This window comes from Scomber japonicus, chromosome 6 (assembly GCF_027409825.1).
Source record: "Scomber japonicus isolate fScoJap1 chromosome 6, fScoJap1.pri, whole genome shotgun sequence".
Taxonomy (NCBI): domain Eukaryota; kingdom Metazoa; phylum Chordata; class Actinopteri; order Scombriformes; family Scombridae; genus Scomber; species Scomber japonicus.
Genome location: NC_070583.1, coordinates 19,383,655 through 19,405,978, shown reverse-complemented (window position 1 = coordinate 19,405,978; position 22,324 = coordinate 19,383,655). Strand labels below are relative to the sequence as shown.

Genomic DNA, 22,324 nt, shown 5'->3' with positions numbered 1-22,324 from the left:
CGCCTTACATCCATGCATTGTAATCTGGAGATGCTGTGCCAGTTTAACATGTTGGCCTTGTTTTTGAAGAAAAAAAACAACCCAACCATACATTTGTTTTGTAGATGCTAAAACCAGCCTTTCATTACAGACACCTTGTCAAAATGTCTGTTTAACCTTCTATCATTTTGTTTGTTTTGATTTTTTTTTTTTTTTGCAAGTCTGCACCTTACACCAGGTGTTATCTACCCCCGTTTTTTTCCCCCATTTGAAAACATCACACACAATCACATGACGCTTTTATATGTAGCATGAGAAGGAGACTAGCAATGAAGCACTAATCATTCTCTTTGATCATAGAGATCATTTTGAAATGGCACATTTGACTATGAAAAAGAGTCTACACAAGCCGCACTGTGGTTGTAAGAAATTGCTGGAAATGAATCCCAAGTGGAAATTAGAGACCTGCTCTACCTCTGCACTGAGGATGAAATAACAAGACAGCTTAGCGACACGTTCCAGTAAACTCGTCTCGTATATTATACAGAACATGCCGACGTTGTCTTGCGTGCCAGATGCTTAATATCATGCGTGCTTTGCATCTCTATCTGTTGCCATCCTGTCACGTTTGAACAGATTCAGCATGAAACGTTTCAGTAATGGAGACCTTCTGTATGTGTGAAAACCAAAAGCCATTACTTTCACATAGTAGATAGCAGATGGACACAGCTCCATACTTTATATATTGCAGTGCAGACGTGTGTCTTCACCATATATCTCAGTCAAGAACAGTGGAAATATTCTGAAAGGTTGTTTTTTTTTTTCTTCGTTCTTTCCGAAACATACTTTGGACCACACATGCACGGCTGTGAATGCAGGCTTTGTTTACAATCAACAACACTCCCAGCCCCGACATGTTGGTTTGTGAGAGCATTTCGGCACGATTCTCCGTGGGGACATTCCAGCACATGTTTACCCAACATAAAAGTAAAGTCGACATACAAGTACAGGACTGGAATAATCATTGATTCTTATTTCTTTGTGCTTAATGTGGTGAGCGTGGTGATGATTTTTTTTTTCCTCCGCTCATTAATATTTAATATTTGCATTGAGATGAATGAAATGTAGGTATAAATTAGAATATAATGTGGCACATTCCAGAATAATTGCACACACATTACAATATAAATACACATTTTGCTTGATGGCCCTTGACTGTCCTTTAATTAGCTTAATTAAATCATTCAACTGTGTTCTCATCATGGTCTATAAATAAGCCACATTTTTATTCAGCTGTTCCTCAAGGATATTTTCTGCTGCTTTGGTTCCATAATGCAGTTCTAAGCTGTGCACTGATGCTCATATGAAAATTTGATGCACTACACGCTTGGTTCTCTCCCATCACTGCGCAGGGGCAAAATAAGGCTTTCTCTTTCACATTCCCATTTGATCTGGCACCCCAGCTGTTTCTCTGCTCTCCGTCCTTTCCATCAACCTCCTGGATCTTCTCCCTCTCTCTCTCTCTCTCTCTCTCTCTCTCTCTCTCTCTCTCTCTCTCTCTCTCTCTCTCTCTATTTCCCCTTTTCACTCTCCTCATGTGTAAAAAATCAGAAATCACACTTACTGTATATTGTACATTGGTGAGGTACTTCCAAATTTCAAAAGGAACCCACTGAGAGGCTTCATGAAAAATTAACCCTTGACTGACCGTTTAGGTGTCAGGAATTGTAGAAGCACTATACAGGCATGGTTTTCTGGGTGCTTTTAAGGAACTACCAGGGGAAAACTGCTGCACTGTCCTAAAATGCACTTTGTTTTTCTCAGTGTTTGTTACTATTTGTCACTAGTCATTTATTTTAGTAGCAAAGCTAAAGTCAAAATAGAACGGATTAAATAAATATCCTTCCATTAATCTGAAACACAATCCTTAATTGTGTTTCAGAAATGTCACTTTGAAAGTCTTTGAACCAGTTCCTATAATAATCCCTCACATTGTCAGTTTGCCAAACACCTATTCCTCCATCAGGAACCTTATTGTTTATGGTGTGGGCATTACACATTCACTAGGCAGAGAGCACTATCTCACTGAACACATAAAAGGAGACAATGGAGATGCAGCAAATATAAGTGGTGTCTGATAAAAATGAATCTCTTAGGAATGAAAGTGCTCATCTCTGTCTTTTCCTTTCTCATCCCACTGTTTGTCTATTTTTGTGTTTCTCCCTGCCTTTTTTTATAAGACTCCCACGCCTTCTTTCACTGTGCCATCCCTGTACTGTAGAGTAGTAGTAGGTTACTTTTACCCTTGGATATGACAGCATTAAGGATGTGTAAATGAAAATTCAAATTATTATATAAGAAAACTTGAGTTTTCTTTTGCTGCTATAGATGGCCTCTTCTTTATCTGTTTTTTATGTCACTGTATTCACTGGTTATTCCTGTCACCGGCCCCTTAGAGGATCTGCTACATGACTCTGTGAAGCACACAGAGCTGGCCATAGTCGGTGTAAACATGTCAGAGCCAAATCTCAAGGTGATCAACCCAGCAAGGTCGGTCAAGGACAGTGATGTCTTAAATAGAGGACTCAGACATATCAGCATGAAAAATGCTGAACTGCTATTTTATACATGCTTTAACCATGTTGAACTTATTGAATATTTAGACTAGATGAAATTACTCTTGTTTTTATTCATTAGCTGCTCAAGGTGGAACGAGGCTATTTCAGGTCAACGAATCCCAAAAACTAATTATCTTAACTTTAATCCTGTCTGTAGGTGTTTGAATCTAAATGACTGCTTCAGTGAATCACAAATTACATACAGAAATATTCAACTAATTACTGAATTAAATGCAGTTAATCTACACCATCTCCTTGTGCTGTATTTCTGTAAGCAGAGCAGCCTCTATTTTTGAAGAGTTTGGATTAATGTGGTGTTGCTTCAGATACCGGCTGGTTCAAGGGCATCTTTGTTAGATCTTCAAAGACAAATTGCAACAATTCTCCAAGAAAGATCAGAAATAATAATCAGTTATCAGTGCATGGCATACTGCTATGATAAGAAGGAAATATAGGCAGGAGTTGAAGTGTCAGCCAAGTGCTCGACAGCAACTTGTCTGATTACTTTAAACGCCAGCACGGCTAAAATAGAAATGTCAGCTTAGTCTGCGTCAGATTGTTGCCTCAGGTGCAAGTGGATGCCTAACGCTGCAGCTTTATATAATTCATGGCACAGTTTTAGATTTGTTATTACTTTTAGTGACATCTATTGAGCTACTGAGCTCATTGCTGTACTGCACGTCCCAGAGTTCACTTGTTAAACCTGCACAGGTTCTCATACTTGAAAACTCTTCAGACTTGGCTTACCAGCTCAGGCCCACTTGATTAAAATGCCATAATTATTTTGGCATCGCTATCATCATCATCACAGCATTTAATAAAGGAAAGCTTTCATACTTCTAGTCTAGTCTGAAATAAGGTTGTTGTGTTCATTTATTCCTCAGTAATTTGGGTTCTCTTAGAGATTGATATCACAGAGTCTGCAGGAATACATTCCTTTCTTCAACCTGTTAACATATGTTTTAACTGGATTATTTTAATGCAGTTTCACTTTCTTTGGCAACTTCTCAGTTCTTATTTTGTGCTGTGTGTGCCCACAGGTGCAGGTGCAATGCACAAAAAACAGTCAGAGCTTGTTTTGTTTAAATGTGGGCTGTGATCGGCTAGTCCAATCAGTGCAATGCATCACAAAAGAAAATCAAATAGTACATGGTATTATTTTCCAGGCTGTGTAATAGTTTTCAAATAAATAATTTCAAGTAAAAGTCACTTACAGTCAATTGTATGTCTTGCAGCTTGCTGTGCACTTGAAATTCAAATCAAAACTGTATACAATGCATCACTCCTACTTGAGGATTCTCCACAGGGTGCTGCTACTCAATATATATTTACATGTACCTATGAATCATCTGTCTCATACCAGTCAGAAAGATTGACTTCTTTATTTGAACATTTCACAGATTGTTACTTTAATGTGAAACCTTTTTTACCATTACTGGAATCTTAGCTCCACTTTTGTTCACAGATAGCAACCGTTCAACTATTATCCAATCCAATTATACTGCCATCCACCCTACGGCTAATCAAACTTTTAATTCTCTAATGGTGCCTCATTCTGTAATTGGTTTATGTAGTCAAACCGACAAACAGGGCACATCTACACTAGCTATCCCCTGACAGCCACACATGCAGAGTCTGCTAAATTAGCTCTTCACAAATAACAAAAAATAAAAACTTGCGAAAACTTAAAGGAAATCCAATACTTGTTAAGTGGATGTGAAGCACCAGTAGAGACCTGTCATGGAGTATTTGGAGAGGGGTTAAGAGTAACTCTGACAGATGAATTACTAAACTGGGAGAATGATTGCGGAGTAAAATGGTAGATTGCAAGAAAAATTGCTTCGCTTGGTGATTTTCTTACTGTCTGTCTAATTTTAACAACCTACAATCACAGAGAAATGTGTAATTTTCTTTGTTTTGAAGTGAATAAGTGTTTTTCATCTCTCACTCTCTCAACATGAAAGCCTGTCTCGTGTAATAACTTAGATTAACTGGAGTTGTATATGGAAGTTGAACGTGTGAATCCAAACAACTTTCCTCTTGCAAAGTCTCAGTGGACACTGACTGCTTAAACATTGGAAATGCATGCTCTTTTGAGTCCCAGTGGTGGGCTTTTTACACTTCACCTGTTGTTTAAAATTGCAGTAGAATTGCAGTGGGTGTGAACAAGGTCTTGGATGAAACCAGTAGGTGTGTTATGCCTGTAAAAAGTGAAAAGCACAAGCATTGAAGGGAGTAGTTTGCATGAATTTTAAATGAAAGAAAATATGTGATAGAACTATGCTCTCTGTGTCTTAACATGGCCATCATACCATTTTAAGAGGATTCTTTATGGTATAAGCATGCAGAAGTTTTGGCAGCCGTTCTCACTTTGGAATGTTTTAGGCATCCTGCTAAACGTACAATGGTCACTAACTGATTGGTTTTTAGTAGTAGCCTCTCCATGACCCGACTGCTGTTGGATTGTATTTCAGGAAATGTGAAGGAGATCTTGAAGCACAGTGACATGATGGACTGTGTATATCTGACTTGCAGAGAGAACAGCATAAACTGACAACCTTGAAGAACCAGTGTGTAGGATTAGTGGCATTTAGCAGTGAGGTTACAGACTGCAATCAACTGAACATCCCTGCCTCTCCTTCGAAGGCTGTAGAAGACCCTACAGTGACCGTGAAATTTGTGAAAAATGTGAACCCCCTCTCAAGCCAGTATTTGGTTTGTCTATTCTGGGCTACTATAGAAACATGGTGGAGCAACATGGCAAGCTCTGTGGAAGAGCACCCGCTCACTATGTAGATATAAAGAGCTTATTCTAAGGTAACAAAAACGCAACAATTGTGATTTTCAGGTGAATTCACACTAATTAAAACATACTTATGAAGATTATATTGCATGTCTGCCAAGTTCGTTCCGCTACATGCCACTAAATTCTACACACTGCACCTTTAACAGAACACAGGGCTCTTTGTAACACTTCTTAGTTGTGAAGGGAGAATTATCACAAAGCTACTAGCAGAAAGCTCTACAGTGTGCTTTGAGACCCATAAATTATGGTTATAGGCTATCTAACTTAGTAAAGAATGGCATATACAAGAGATCTGAATAGTAATTCAAAAGAAATGCAATCTCTTTACACACACACTTACTCAGAACCCTTTGTTTAGATTGACTTGTGAGGAAACTTCCCAGGAGTTTGAATGCTACAGTGTCTGCGATCACAGGACTGACTCATTTTAAGTTGTGCAAGGTAAATCATGTCTGGGCAGGTTTGTGATGTTGTTAATGTTCTTCCTCTCATATTGAAACATAAGCAGCTGGTTGTACGGCCTGCATCTCTTACATCCTGACAGTGGGGATCTTTCAGGTGTTCACTGGAGTGTGTTACGGGTGCAGCCGAGCCAGCTGATATGAAGGTTGAGAGCCATCAGCAGGGTTCAACAATGTTTCACACTCTTGCTCCAACTGGCTTTGCAGGGGGGGGGGGAGTAGCACAAACAACCTTGGAGTTGTGTCCCGTCACAGTTCATCAGCCAAGCAAAGTCAAGCTGGCTGAGCTGTGGAAAAGAGGGGAGCGTCACCTTAGCCTGTCCAGGCCTGCTCACCCTGCAGGGGAGTGGCAGCACATTAACAAAGCACAGCCACCTCAGCCTCCTGCAATGTAGAGCAGTATCAGCCAGAGTCTGTCCTTCACCCACCTAATCAGCCAAGGAGTAGGACACAGACCTGGCTGCCCCGCATCCTGCTAACAAACCGTCGATAAGCATCCCCATGCAAAATATCATGCCAGATATGGCCGTTTCTGCTTGGCTAGTCTCACGGATAGAGGGCGGGCACAGCCTTGTCATGTCGCATTCTCCTAACTAGGTCACAGTGAGTTTCATTTTAGTGCAGTCGAGCGAGATCTGCTCGTAGCTAAGAAATTGTTACATAAATATTTAACAGTTTTTTTAAATTTGTTTTTTTTTTCCTCTCTGTACAACAGCAGGATTAAAGAAGGGACAAGATATTTGTATTCATAAAGTAAATAGCATTTCAAAACTATAGCAAAATGATGGTGAGCATGATAATTGCTAAACAACTAACAGTTTGGGGAATAGGAATACAATATATTGTTAATTGCTGTATACCATCGATGTTCCCACTTCCCAGGAAGCTAATGCCTTTGATCATTGCTGAAATAAAAATATGCAGTTAAATCTAAATGGAGCTAATGCCAGTTTGTTGGTTAATCCACTTTCATTAGGAACAATAAGCCCACAAATTAATAAACTACTCCTGCTCTGAATTACTCTACGGTGGCTAAAGAAAAGCTTCACAGTTTATTGATTTCACATTTATTTTGATTATGTATTTTTCAGTTTTTTTGTTTACTATTTTACATTTTTGCCATTTATTGCTCAAAAATACAATGTTGACTTTAGTTAGAATGCTCAGGTCAATAACTCCTGTTTAAAAAACATTAATGAATGAAGATTTAATCCAATCAGATACAACATTTGCCTCTGCGATCATGCACTTTCCCATCCATCGATACTAAATGGTGTCATCCTCGGCTACCGCATTAGCATGATAAATTCAAGCAGCACCACAGGAGAGGCTTCTGCTTAGTAGAACGCATTTAATCCTAATAAAACACTGAATAAAATATCTCATATTGTCTCTGCCCTGTACCAACCCTTCGTCTCTATAGCATCTGCAGTTCAATGGACACCAACACATCTATTATGTATGAAGGGTCGGCTGTGTCACTGTAGAGCATATGAGCATGAACAGCAGCCATGCTGGAAAAAATAAAGGACGTTTTAAGAGACCAGTCTCTGTTGAAATCCCTCAGCCCACCACTGGCCTTGGTCACTCAGTGATTTATTGAATTTTACTCTGAGACAGTAACTGTGTGATGGTCTAGCATGAATCTTGCATGCTTTTGGACTGTAGGCTGAGGTTTTGTTTTTTTTTTCCTTACAATCCTTTATGTGACATCTAGAGTTATAAAGATATAAAGAAATACTCCTCTTATATAGTACCACAGTCAAAATGTTAAAACGGTTACATTAACATTTGCAGTTATGTCAAATATAGTGTTGACTGGATGCTAGCCTTTAGTCTCCCTTTCTAGTTCAGCCATGTCTTGTTGTTGTGCATTCAGTTGCAGTCTCAAATAGCCACGTGTACATTTTGCTGCACTGAAATTAATTACCTCACAGATGTGCATGACAGAATAATGTACAACACAATCTAAATACTTTAAACAACATTAAACACAAGACCGTGCCCACAAGGAATACCACTGTCACAACTCACTGCCCTTTATTTCACTCTGGCCTGCTTTAGCCCATATGTCGAGCCTTATTCTAGCATCCATTCACAACGCCCATGTGTGTGCTGCAATATGAATCTTTCCAACTTCAAATGCACAAATCCAGTTTTTTTTTTGTCAGTTGTCAGGACACCGGCACTCTCACTCTCATTGCTCAGACATTTTCCACCAGCTCTCGCAAGCCTAGGATTGCAAGTGAGTGAGTGTGGGAGCACAGGGGACAGTTGCAATCTGTGAAGGGCACCGAGATGATGAGAAATTTTCACCCAATCTTCTGCCATTTCTAGGTAACAGATATGTGCACTATCTAATGAACTGCTGCTGAAAACACTGGCATTTATAATCCTGGTGGCAGTAAGTGTTCCCTAGGTGGCTACAAAAATACCCAGGCTGCAGGGCAAAGGCTTGATCCTTAACTAACGAGAAGCAATTTAAATGTCATTGCTCTAATTGTTGAGAGTAGTCAATAATTAAATTGAAAACTACTATTTAGAATATAGTTAAGATATATTAGAGGGTTGTATTAGTCAAACAACAAATGTGATCACACAAAAGAGCTTTTAAAACATAAGTGGTTTTGTGTAAACTTCTCTGTTTTTGTCTTTCTTTATGCATTATTAAAAATCACAGAACATAAAATCACATTTTTTTGAGGACAGAACTTTGCTTTTAGGAATATGTTTCATTTGACAATAAACAGTCAAAACGTATTATTTAAACAATTAAATATATGAATAGAAAAAGATTAAACAAGTCTGCAAATTGATGAGGCGTTCAAAGCCAACTTTTGAGAGTCAGTCGCTTTCTATACTTGGTGTTGCACATTTCAATTGGCACCAAAAAAAACAGTGGGATTCAATAGTCAGCCCAAAGAAAACACAAGTAATGTTGTTTTTAAAGGTTTTTTTCCCCCATACACTAACACAATAGATTTTAGAAATGTAGCCTCAGGACATTACACTATATTTCACCCCTCTGTTCTTCTGACCACACTTGACAACCAACTCCTGATAGATAAAAGGAAAAATGTATACATGAAAAAGGGCCAAAGTGCAGCTGTGAATAGAGTGACTTAGCTCTCCACTCACACACCTTCACCCTTTACTCCAGCAAACACAGTTTCACATCTACTTGAAAACACTACTGGAGACATGTGAGCTCACTTCTTTCACCTTACTGTTATGTTACAATGTCATCAAATATCTAAATGTGGAAACAGAATGAAAAGGCGCTTGTGTGGTTCCCCCCGAATCAGCCGTGTATTGTCATTGTTTATTTGGTGTAATGAGTCAATTACCAGTTCATTAATAAACTCAAACAGCAAGGTTCCTTTATAGTCTGTATTTGTAGTTAGTCATTGAAGCATTTCACACTTAATCTATTTTCATCAAAATAATCAACAGTTCCTTGATCTTTTTCATTCTTCAGTGAAACAAAAATAATGAAATTAAAACATCAAATTGTGAGATTAAATACATCACTTTGTGGGGAATGTGAAAATGAGCAGGTCTGACACTTTGATAATGCTCGTGTGCACTAAAGCACTAACTTCACCCTCTTCTCCTAAGTCAGTAAATCTTCTGCTTTATTTTCTCACGGAAAACAGACACAAGATAACAAACCATATTCATGTGATAAACACAGAGGCACAATGTGCATCTGTGCTCAACCACTGAATCATATCAAGAAAGACCAGCTAGGTGACTATGTGGGGGAGGGATCCAGAAAGCTGTGAAAATGGAAGTACTCTGCCGATGAAAGTAGTGATGAGAGGTGTGTGGGACACGGTTCAAGATATCTTTTGGTGAAAGTCATCCATCCCTTGAAGTCTGATCCCAAGGCTAAAGCTATGGTATTAGGTTTCATTTTATAGATTATTGTGAGATACAATGTCAAAAGAAGAACATTTTCACTTCTGTGAAGTTATGAGTGGAAAGCCTACCATAGGGGATGAAATCGGCATGGTATCCATAGCAGCAAGTATCTTAATTCACTATCATCCAAACTCAAGCTGAAGTAAATTGAAATGTCCATTTTTGGATTATGACTCCAGGGAGCATGACCAGCTGTTGCAGGTTGTGAATACCCTCTCTTAAATAGAAAACTGGTTTCAGCTGAAAGAGAAAGCAAGTGGCAGAAACATTGCAAACTCTGTGATTCAGGTAACTTATTTGGAGAGGCTTTGCGCGAACTTCAAAGATCTCTTTAATGATCTATAATCCTTTGGCAAATCTTCAGTGAGCAGCTTTTTTTTTTTTTACCAGGATGTGGAAATCTATGATGAAATTAAGTCTGAAGCCGTAAAAAAAAAAACATTGCAATGTGTGCTTGTCGTACTAGATTATACTCCGAACCTTCTTTTAGCAAAAGTAAAGGTTAGCTGATTATCTTGGCTGTACAAAAATATGATGATCACCTGCTGAGAAACTCTTTCCTGTGTGAAAGGAAAAAAACTGTTTCCCCTTTATGTATGAATGTAAGAAAAGCAGAGGGAAATAAAAAGAGGAAGAGCCAGGTGAAAGGTTCTTTGCAAGCCAAAGCAGTGCTGTCAACTGTCAAATAAAAAAAAAAAGAGTCCACATTGAGTCTTAATGGAGCCATTGATCCTGCGCCAATGGAGGACACACCCAGTAGGGGACTGGCTCACAGCGAGGAGACAGGTGTTCGCTCGATATCTGTCCCACTTCTATGACCTTAAAGCTTTTAATCAGCTCTGCCAGGGAGCTTGTCAATCCTGTCAAACAATGAGCAACCCACAGTATAGACACAGTAAGGGAGGATAAGAGCTCCAAATAATACTCCTGCAGCCTTGAGGAAAAAGTGTGTATATGCAGTGTACAGCTATTTCATCTGGGCTCCCACTGGACAGGCCCCTGTGTTTTTCAGTCAGCTACCGAGGTAGTCTAAACCCTGTCAGCAGATTTCAAAGGCTATTAATGTCAAAGCGTAGGCGTTCACGTGAGTGATTTCATCTGGGATAAAGTTTGTTTGTGGCTACAAAAAGCTTAGGGTTGTCTTCTATATCATCACTTAAGAGACAGATGCAGGCTTCCAGGGAGACAGATCTCTCAACCCTTCACAAGCCTAGAATTCAAATCAGACTTCTTCTCTTTTTTTTTTTTTTTATTCTTTCAAAAAGCAGTACGTTATCGCCATTGGTTACTCTCATGAGTGAGTGACAGGGATTTCAATACAGACTAATTGAGTTGTTAAATCTGCCTTTGACTGCCTGCTTCACTTACCCTGCTTCTGATCAATAGTAATACATTATCAGGATTTGTCAGCTATACTTTTCTTTCTTTGTTTCATCAAAGCTTTACGAGCCAGAACCCCTTCCATTCTTGCAGGCTCATTTCACTGTGCATCCCTCTGCATTTCACGTCCGAATCAGCACACTGTGAAGTTTAACTACAGAATGTATTTTAACACGAAGGGTAATTACGGTGCTGGTTTTATTGCAGTTAATAGCGCGGGCTGTCAGAGGAGCAGTCACACAGCAGTCACACAGTTACAATTTGGCCACACTGAAATTGCATTGAATTGTGCAATTATCTCCATTCAATGGCAGCTCTCTTCACCATTGTTCATTTTTATCTAGATGTTACTAAGTATTAGGCCAAAGTTTTAAACTTAGATGTTGAGATTTGTAGCACGTGATTGTTGATCCCGCTACTTTTAATCTGGTTTCAGCTTCTATTCAACACTTGTGGGTGAAGTGTGTTCAGCCGCAAATGCACTTACCAAAAAAAAAAAAAAACACTGCAAGTTCATTTCCTGCCTTTTTTATGCCCCCAGACCATAGCCCACCCACTGCAATGTTTTCAAAAAAAAACTCAGAAACCCAGAGTCGAGTCGTGATTTTTGATTCCTATGATTGATTACAGCTATCATTCTTTCTCTTTCCACTCACATTTTAGAAGTGCTTGGCCTGTTTTTCTTGCGTTGCACATCTTTGAGAATGTAGCGAATGGTTTTGTGTCCTGGGTCTCCGTGTCAATACACATTGTTAGACATCTAACGACCAGTGGAGACTGGAGTAACTCATACCACCCTATTGAGCTTTCAGTCTGTTCCTTTTCCCTTGCTGTGGCTTTGTGGTTCCCTACTTATGTCTCAGTGCCAGTTGCTTTTCGCTTGAAAGACCAGTTGCTGTGCAGACATTTAAGTGCTGTTATTTCATGTGTTCTTTTAAAGCTTTCCATCATAAACAGTGTCACAATAGGAGAAATGAAAGGTACAGGGGCCCCAAAAATAAGTATAAAGAAAATAGCTTTATCTGATATTATTATCAAGTCTTTAAAGTATCTCAGTTTCCCAGTGTTGTTTATTCTATCCTTGGGTATACAACAGTCGTTAATGATAGATGGAAATGAACATATAAGCCATGATCAGAGATATTTCATATACTGGATAATATCTCACGCAGCCTTCATGTACTGAAAGACGATGTATGGAAAAAACACTATATGGTGAAGCTCAGAGGCCGGTGGGAAAGACAATACTCGATCACAGCTGGAAAGCACATGCAGCAGAATATGAACATGGTCCTGAGATGTGGTGAGCATTCCAACGGTTATATGTATGTGGAACATGGAGCCTTACTCGCCTTGGAAAGATAGGCTGTGGTCGTGGTTTAGGAAATGGTTCAGCCCTGGTCTTGGAGTTCTGCTGAGAACCGCTGGATTTCATAGAGGTTTCTGATCAAAACACACATGAAAAAGCGGAATTTGGCAAAGACTAGGATCCAGCATTTATATGTCCCCATGTAGCCATATCTGCTATATATTAGCGTGAATCTTGTCTTTTTGTGTACATGGTGTACTCACTGTTGATGCTTCTGCGAGTTCTATGTCAGTCTTTTTAAGAAGCCAGTCCATAGTCAAGGTTACAGATAATTTATCCTCAATATTAAGCCTGAAACAAGCTAGAGAGCATGCAGAGCATCTTTCATTTAAACTGCAGCAAGGAATGCCTATTAAAATGTACATGCATTACCGATGTAAAAAAAGATTTAAATAACAAGATAAGATAACATGTTCAGGGATAAAATTAGTGTAGCACATCTAACTTTATCAGCTTAAGTAACTCTGCACATTCATTCCTCTGGTGGAAAAACAGGATACTAATCCATGCCTAAATGATAGTCACTGCAGGGCAAAATTTATAATCGTGTTTATTTGTACTTAATTCCTCGTACACGTGCAAAGAGATGACTGGTTTGTTACAGTATTAGGTCGATGCTACTGATGAGGAGATTGTATTGCTTTCAGTTTGCGTGCAATAGTGTTGCTTTAGACCTTCAAATGTGATATGAGGGCTGGCAATCAGCTAAGATTCGCTATTGTGACAAAACTCAGCAAATGAACAACATTTTTCAGTGTCCCATGATGATCATGACTCAGACACATACTAAGCGTGATTGTTGATTGATAGCAGACTGGGGCTTCAGCCGACTGCCCAATCCAGCTGGAGTGTGAATTCCCTCTCCTATATGTTAATGGATCTGCTGTGTAAATGGCCTGTGCCAGCAATGCTGGAGAAAAATAGCTCAATGCAACACACCAACAAGCAGAGCTGTGTGCGCATTGCCCCTGCTGTCCTGTTTACGTCCCAATGACAATTAGAGATGCACTTTGATGACAGCCATTTCTTCTATTTTTTCCACACATCTTTAAAAATGTATGATATGCAGAACATTCATTTCTTTCAAGAAATCTATGGAGGCCGCTCCCATATAACACAGAGGGGAAATGTCTGAAAAAAAAAATCACAAGTGACTCTAATCAAATATTGATTGTACGTTCTCTTTTCTTGGTTTAATAAGCCACTGGTCATGCAACAATGCTTCTCAGTACGATTACAGTGGACCTATTTACCCCCCAAAGGTCTTCATCCCTCCTGCAAGCCTTTAAGAGCTGGCCTTGTCAACAAAGGTGGAAAAAAAACTCCTCTAGTAAAGGCTGACACAGGTCAGATGCCAAAAACAATATTCTGTGCTCTCACAGAGTATTTCTAAAGGTCACCTTGCATGTGGTGTATGGATTTACACCCATCAAGACCTTCAGAGCGGCAGACTGTCTCCACATGTTCATTTCCTTCCTTACCGACCGATAATTGATCAACCGGTTTGAGCTGAATAGTTGTTTGATTTTTGAAATCGTCATGTTTTGTAATGTATCCAACACAAGTGCTTGGCATAATCACATGGAAGTATTCAGTGGTTGTGCAAGACTTATCTTTACTTGTGGACAATGGAACAGATGGTGTGAGAGGAGGATTTGTCATGCATGGTTGTCCAGAGCCAGACTCTTTCTCAGCACTTTTTGGCAGGACATTATATATGCGTTTCATGGTGTATTTGCTGGGTACTTAGCGGAGGTATAGGGTACTGCAGTGGTGCTGGTTTAGACTTAGAACCCCTCCCGATTCTGTACGCCCCACTTTAAAACCATCCTTTTAATCCTGTACACTTTATTGTTCTGTGCATATTCAGTGATGATTTAAAATGTTATTAATGTGCAAATGATTAGAAAACACACATTAATACTGATGCATGCAAGAAAAGTGAGCAGCCTTCACAAGCAGCAGTGATTAAGGCAGCAAAGCATTAGTAATTTCATCACCAATTTATCTGTTGTCTAATTTTCAGATTTATTGACGTCTTCCAATATATGAAATAGAAAAGCAACACATTTTCATATCAGGAAGATGGACCAGCATATATTTGGCATTTTTACTTGATAAGTGACTTAAAGAAATCAATCAATAATGAATTATTAAAAAATAAACAGAGTAGCCGTCAACCAATGATAATATAGATTTACCTATCTACGTACGTTAACTAACATGTTTTGTGCCTTTTTAGGTGTCATATCAGGTGAGTTTAGGGGTACTTTCACTACCTATAGATGTTAAATGAATGTATATCAGGATACAGTTTATTTGTAGTCCATTAAGAAGATTTTCCTGCCAGGACTGCATCCTGACCTAAAGCCATGAGGAAAAGCTTGCTTCTGCAGCAGTTGTGTTATTGTACCATTATGTAGACTGTGTCAAAAGTAATGTGGACATAGCCTCTGTGTCACCCTCTGCTAATACTGAGATTTCCACAGGAGGTGTGTTGCCTGCAGCATCGTCTCCCCCCCACTTTAATATCCTGAGTGCTGTAATCTGCTCACCACGTCTGACCCACTGTGTGTCACTCTTGCTGCTTACCCTCCCCCTAAACTCCCCAAAATCCTCTACATCACATTTATGTAACCCCATCTCACCCTTAACTCTTAATGTGCTCCCAGGCTATACCTGCAGCTGCTGGGGCTCGGCCTTACTGAGACTATAATGCATCACCTTGCAGCGTGCCTGTGGCCCACTTTTTATTTATTGATCAACTCTTTCCTATTAAGGCGCCCAACAGCTGCCCTCCTTTGAAAGCCTCTGGAAACTTTTGCATTATTGAATAATAACCCGCGTGCATCATCTTGTGTGCTGAGTCCATTCTGTGGTTGAGATGCTTTGTTGACTAATTGTCTGGTCTTTGTAAGTGCTCCCCAGCGTCTTGGTGTGAGATCTGTCTGATAAAAAGTTTTATTATCTAGCTATTATTGCTGTTACAGCACATTTTGTTTATTCTACCACACTTTAAGATACAGTATCTGGATGTGTTGCTCTGGTTTTCCCTGAGTTTCTGTCATACAACCACAACTGTAGAGTTTACAGGTAATGATTTACCAGGTTACAGGGGACTCTCTCTCCCTTTCACAGGAATCTGTCCTTTTGTGTACTGACAGTTGCTCGCTATCTGGTATCAGTATATGATGTCATCAAACCATTTAGTCAGGTAACGTCAGCTCTGTTTATTTTGTGCCGTAGGACCGAAACCGTGGTGGCCTTGTTTAGTTAAGCTGCAGGGGTAGGGAGGAGGGTCAGAGCTCTCTGAGACTGTGTTTACACTTGATACGTGCTATAGTCTCGCTCTCTCTTTTTCTCTCTGTCCTTCTCTCTCTCTCTCTCTCTCTCTCTCTCTCTCTCTCTCTCTCTCTCTCTCTCTCTCTCTCTCTCTCTCTCTCTCTCTCTCTCTGTTTCTGTCTCTCCCTCTCTAGGGCAAAAGCCTTATTTTTGGCCCAGCTTTTTTGTCATTGCTGCGGTCAAAGACAACTAAAATCCCAGATTACTTCTAGCATATTTCCTATTTGACTAGAATATAAAAGCATTAATTACAGTAAATCCAGAGGCGTAGCTACATACTGTACATTTAAATTCAAAGAGGTTAATAAGAGGCTAACAAATAGAGCGTGATATGCTCCACTGTATCATCTTCTATGTTTGGTTCTTTGAAATCCTCTGATAGCAAAATGGAGTTGTGGTGTTTTCCAGTGTTTTCATTCAAGGATGAATCATTATCCCGCTGAACTAAGATGAGAAGCTCCGTTGCAGGCGAACTGATGCATCCCCTTGACATTTGAAATGCCTTAAAGCCGCTCGAGGGGCATGTGTGCCTGTGTGTGTGTGTGTGTGTGTGTGGGCTTGTGCTCAGAACCTCGTGTTTCCTCAGAAGCGATGCACGCAGCTACATTAGGTGAGAATCGTTGCGCGAGGCTGACTGGCCGATGCTACGCACTACCAACCTGAAAGCTGTAATTTTATAACCCTGGAGGAATACACACGACTACTGTTCCATGGTATGCGGTCATTACGCTTCTCCCTTCCCCAAACAAACAGCCATTGGGAATAGTTAAAATAAAATGCACAGCCTCTTTCATGGAGTAGTCCCAGATTGGGAAGTTGCCTAACATAATAAATATTCCTGATAATCATTAACATTTACAGCGCAGCAGATGTTACATTGTCCTCAACGAACAAGTGTGTTGTACAAAAGACTATTTCAAATTTGAACCAGATAGTGGAAAATTAGAAACAGGTCTACTAACCATCTGTTCCAGTGAGGTTTTGCTTGCCTAGGCAGTTAAATGTTTGCTTGGGGAGACAGAGGGTAAAGAGAGCTGCTTTGGCAGGTACGCCATTGTTTACCCAAGAGACCTGGCTGAAGCGCCATCAAATAGTGTCTGAGTGTAGATTAAAACACATTTTCTGACACATTCTGCTCCATCTCAAAAGGCTAAATGGCCACAGTGAGCAAAAAGCAACATTAAACCTAGAATATTGCCCCTCATGCATATGGAAATGCTCTATATGGATTTATCAAAGCATCCAGCATAGTGAGATAGCTCCCAGTTATCCCTAAGAGATAGTAACACCACAAATTATTTTATAAAGCATTTGAAAAGGTCTTCTATCTGTTGATAACATGAGCAAAAAACAGAATAAAAGATTCCACCAGGGGAATAAACAAGCATCTAATGGGCAATGTGTGAATGTGTGTGTGAGGGAGAGAGAGGCACAGACAGTAGATTTGGACTCCCCCTAAACATCCCATGTGTGGCCATGAATAGAGGAGCACAGAGGCCTTTTCCATTGCCGTGGGAACTGGGACTACATTAAACAGTCATTATCCCGCGTGGCTCAAGCCATGTTTTATCTATCAGCATCCCACTTAAGTAACAATGGAGTAACCAAAGCATATCAAGCATGAGGAGATGATGTGTCTTCATGTGTTAAGCTTTAAAGCTGCACTTAGAACGAAGTTTATACAAAAATATGCGTGATTTATCTGCCTGACTCACAAAGCAGAGCTGCAGCAGAGGAGACAGTTTCATATCTACAAACTGAGACGTCATAGATTTGACCTAAATGCCTAAATTAAATGTAAAAAGTGAGCGCTCAGTCCAGTGAAAATGGAAACTCTTCACTCTCTCCGCCCCCCTAAAACCACAGAGAAGACGACATTTAAGTCCAAGAAGTGTGCAGTTTAATGACATCACATTACACATTTTCCTGGGTTTTGAAGTATTCAAACTTCAAACAGAGACGTCTCACTGCCATTTGGGACTGACAGTCTGCCAAGTTGCCTGGTACAGCTTTAAATAGAAGACATTAATGAGTGTCTCTTGTAAAATTCAGTCCTATAATATTTGCCTCTTTGCCTCACATTGCAGCAGGCAGCTAGAGGTGAATTATTTGAACTTACTTGACTTCGGCACAAATTGATTTATTTTGGAGCAGCTTGGACCAAGTGATGGTAAACGAGCCAATAATTGTCTTTTGAAATATTGGTTGTTGGCCAGTTCAGCTGAAAAAAGAATAGTGTTACATATCCGACATGAGCTGCCAAGAAGCTCCTTTTATGGAAAAGGAGCTTCCTAGCCTATAGGGAATGGAGCCCTGGTTTTCTGTTTAAGGTTTTATGATGTTGTTATTGTTTTCTGTATAGAATAAGTTCTGGTTTTACATCGTCCTGAAGACTATTTGGAACAAACTGATGTAGGAATGTCATATATTTGATGTTTGACTCTTTTCTCTGCAGCAGAGACAAAAAGCAAATGTAAAATTTTAATGCCATATTTGTCAGTCAGTTTTGATTTAATACAGAATGGAATCAAGCTTGTTTTCATATTATTGTTTGTTTTCCCATCTGAGTAATAAAATCTTTGCAGTAAAGGTTGCCCTGCATCTTTCTGGATATTTTCCATCCATGCACCATAGGAAGGCCATTTCACTGAAGGCTGTTATTCAGTGTAGCATGCCCCGCATATTGTCCAATGCTCCATATGCAAACAACACAAAGCACATGCTTTTCCTTGCTGCCTGACAGGCCAGATCTTATTACAGTCGAATGTTCTCTGCACAGCTCTGTGCTGAGGCCCTGGGAGTCTCTTGCTATCAGTGCTGGGCCAGACGGTGCAGCAGCTGTTTTAATAGTGCCCCTTATGTCCCCCTTGATCCAAGTCAGCTCACTCACCTATGTGAATCAAACCACTCTTTTTTTTATATTTTGCCAGCTTGGGCATACTTTCCGCTTTGTTTGTTTGTCTTGTTGCTTTTCCTTCCAGAAATAAGGCTTCTTTCTCCACTGGCAACTCTCAAGGCAGTGTCTGTCCCCAGGTGTATTAAAGCATGACTGTCCCCCCAGTCACCCTTTTGTCAGTGTGAGAACAAAGCAGCAGAAGTGACAACGGCAGCCAACCTCAAACCTGCAGAACACCTAGAAATTTCCCAGAAGCTCCACCTTCCTCTTTGTCTCCCTATCCCCCTCTCCAGCTCTGCATTTCCCCTACTTTGCCTATCTTTTTTTTTCTTCTTCTGTTTCTGCATCACTGGCTCCCATAACCCTCCCAAAATCTACCTTCTTAATGCCTCTTGCGTGTATGTGGCTCTGCTCTTCTATGGCTTTGCCGCTCTGTGGTGTAGTCTGTAATTACAGCTCTACTGTGTGCTCAGCCAAGGACTCCTCCAGTCCTTGAGTGAAAGGGGTCCCTGTGGGCGCCCCTGGTCCTTCACGGAGGGGATTTGGGCTCTGTAGCTGTATAATTATGCCTATTCCTCTGGCTTCCATTTGCGTGAGCTGCTGTTTATTTGGTTCAATCTGAGTGGGGAGTGGGATCTGACTCAAAAGAGGAAGGGCAGAGCGAGGAGGGGCTGCAGCTTTTCACACAAGCCGCCTCTGACAGTATTGTTTTAGTATTCAAGTGGTTGAGGTCTGGCCAGGTACATATTTGTGAGTACAGCTCCACTGCACAAACATCTCCCCCTACTTCGCCCCAACTAAAGATTAAACTTTAACCAGTGTTGTCACACAATAAATTGTGTTTGCTGTTCAAAAAAATATCATACTATATCTGCTGCAACTGGTAATCTAAGTAGTGATAAAAACGGAGTAAAGCATTGCCCTGAGCTGTGCAAGGACACAGGTGTTTCTCAAGGTACAGATGACAAGGTTGCCAGTCCTCCCTGTCAAACTGTATTAGTAAATCAATCTGTCATCTTCAAATCCCCCAAGTTTAAATCTCTATAGAGAGGGTCTTGCTGATGTGGTCAGTAGGAAATGAAAGATGATGTGCACTCAGTAACTTCAAAAGGTTGTCACTTTGTTTTTTTTCTGAATTGATGTAGGCCGCAAAGGCTGTACTTGAGCGAAAGCATATAATAATAAATAGAAATTGCCTTTCTCTCATAATGCACTGCTTTTCAGCATAAGCCATTCAATCTGAGAGTTGCATGAAAGCTGTGAAGGATGGGGGAAAAAATACATGTTCATCTTAATCTCCTTGCTAGAGTCTGCACCAACTGTTTCCTCTCTCCATTCATGTATTGTGCCCCAGTGTCCTTCAGCTGACTACCTTCAGTTTTTTATAAGAAAAATCTTCCTAACTGCTGCTGGTGCTGCTGGTTAGACAATTTGACAGCCTACACACAGAGAAGCCCCCCCACCCCTTCAGATTTCTGTATAGTTGGAAGATAGACTATCAAATATTGTATTCAGTGGGTATGTACGGTAATGGATATTTCTCACATATTCTTTTACATTTTAAAGCCCCCTGTGGAAACTTTATCTCTGAACGCAGCGATTATCCATCATTGTAATGCAGTTACTCAGTGTTAAAGAGCTGTTCTGTTTGTGATGCCTGTGTGTAGACCCCAGTCCTCCACTTGAGACCACAACATACTTTCTCTGTTTATGACCTGATTCACTGGTGGCTTTATGAGTTCATGTGATTAACACAGGAATTTCAGTCTTTCTTCCTGTGGGCCCTCGTCTATCCATAGGAGATAATTATAGCTGCGGATGGTTGTAAATACAGTCCCAGCCGCGGGTTGTCGGACCAGGAAATGGGACATCATCAGACTTCACCTGGAAAGGAACATAAATCAGTGCCTGAGATAACAAAGATGTGTGTGTGTGTGTGTGTGATGTGTAACAAAGATTGAAGACAACAGGATGCACAGTCCCTGGAGCAGTTTCACGACACCTGTGTTCAGACGGCAATCATTCCTGAGATCAGATCAGGTGTAGATGAAACTTGCAGTTGTTTAGCTGTATTTAAGATTCACACTGAATTACAGATTGATGAAAGATTATTGTCAATATCAGTTAATCTGCTGAGTCCAAGGTGAGAGCAAGCAATTGCTTATTTTGTCTGACCAAGAATCCTAAAGATATGCATTTGACAATAACATCCTAATATGATCACAGTTTCACCACCAGATAAAAGCAGTCTGTATGTAAGGAACATCTAATTCAAGAACATTAACTACAATGTGAGCATACATATTGGGCATGAGAAAGAAAGGAGTTTGACACTTTTTTTTTTACTACCAAACTCCTCACAGACTTAAGTAGTAGGGAAGAGGAACATAATTGCTGTGTTTTTTTATATAGCTAATGTGTGTGTTCTCATTGTTTTGAGTGCTTACACAGACTCCACGTAGCTGCGGGCATCACTGAAGTATTTGTGAGTAAAAAGTAATTAAAATTACAATGGGCTAGCCAGTGTGGAGCTGGGTAGGTGGAGGGAGCACAGCAGACGATGACTTGGCTCCAACTCACTGCCCTTGTACTCATTCATTAGTGATGCATTGGTTCTTGCTCAGCCCTCCCATCTCATCAGAAACAGTACCCTCGTGGACAAAGACAGGGTTGTATAGATGTGCCCATTATGTTAATATCAACTCCCCAAGCTTTTACACGCACAACCACTGTGAAAAGTACCAACTTTTTACAGTGATGTGTAGAGAGTTGACCCTGCTACTGCTGTATGGGAGAGTGTGTGGCTAAATCCTGCCAGTGTTGTGCGTGCTATATACTACCTAGGAGGCTGAATTGACTCCTTGACTTTCAGTGCATGTACTTGCTATTGACTGGAGTGCTTTGCTTGGCCTTGGACACTTGTTAATCGTAATTAAATGTTTTTTCCTTTTTCCTCTCTCTTTGTGTTTCTTCTACTTCTAGCTGGCAACAGTCAGATGGTCCAGATGGACCCCAGTAAGTCTGGCTTTGTGGGTTCACAAGTGGAGCTGCGCTGCATTTTCATCAATAGTAACCCACCTGTCAAGATCTCTCAAGTCACCTGGCAGAAGCTCCTTAATGGCACCAAACAGAATGTGGCCATAGCCAACCCTGCCCTCGGTGTGTCCGTTCTACCACCTTTCAAGGAGCGAGTCAGCTTCAAGCAAGCAGCAGTTCGTCACCGTACGCCCTCACTGGAGGACACCACCATCATGTTCTCCAACTTGCAGTTGTCTGATGAAGCTGCCTACATCTGCGAGTACACCACGTTTCCTGCAGGCAACCGTGAGAACATGGTCAACCTCACAGTATTTGGTAAGAACTTGTAGAAACTGTGGTAAACTTAATGATTTTTAAGGCTTTTAAATATGCAGTGGAATTTTACACAACTGACAAAATATTTTGCTTTAGTGAACGATGCAGATCCAAATCTGAGTCATCAATTCATTTTTCAGATTGTGTAATTGTCCAGTGGTTCAAGTTTTTAACCAAAAAAAAAAAAGTGAAGTG

General features: G+C 40.3%; 1 protein-coding gene across 1 annotated transcript in view; it reads left to right on the top strand.

Moving 5' to 3' along the window:
* The window catches only part of nectin1b (nectin cell adhesion molecule 1b), a 79,505-nt gene that overhangs the window by 30,316 nt on the left and 26,865 nt on the right, over positions 1-22,324 (top strand). Inside the window, exon 2 of the mRNA XM_053321073.1 lies at positions 21,758-22,129. Coding sequence (XP_053177048.1) covers positions 21,758-22,129 — 372 coding nt within the window. The remainder of the gene's footprint in view (positions 1-21,757; positions 22,130-22,324) is intronic.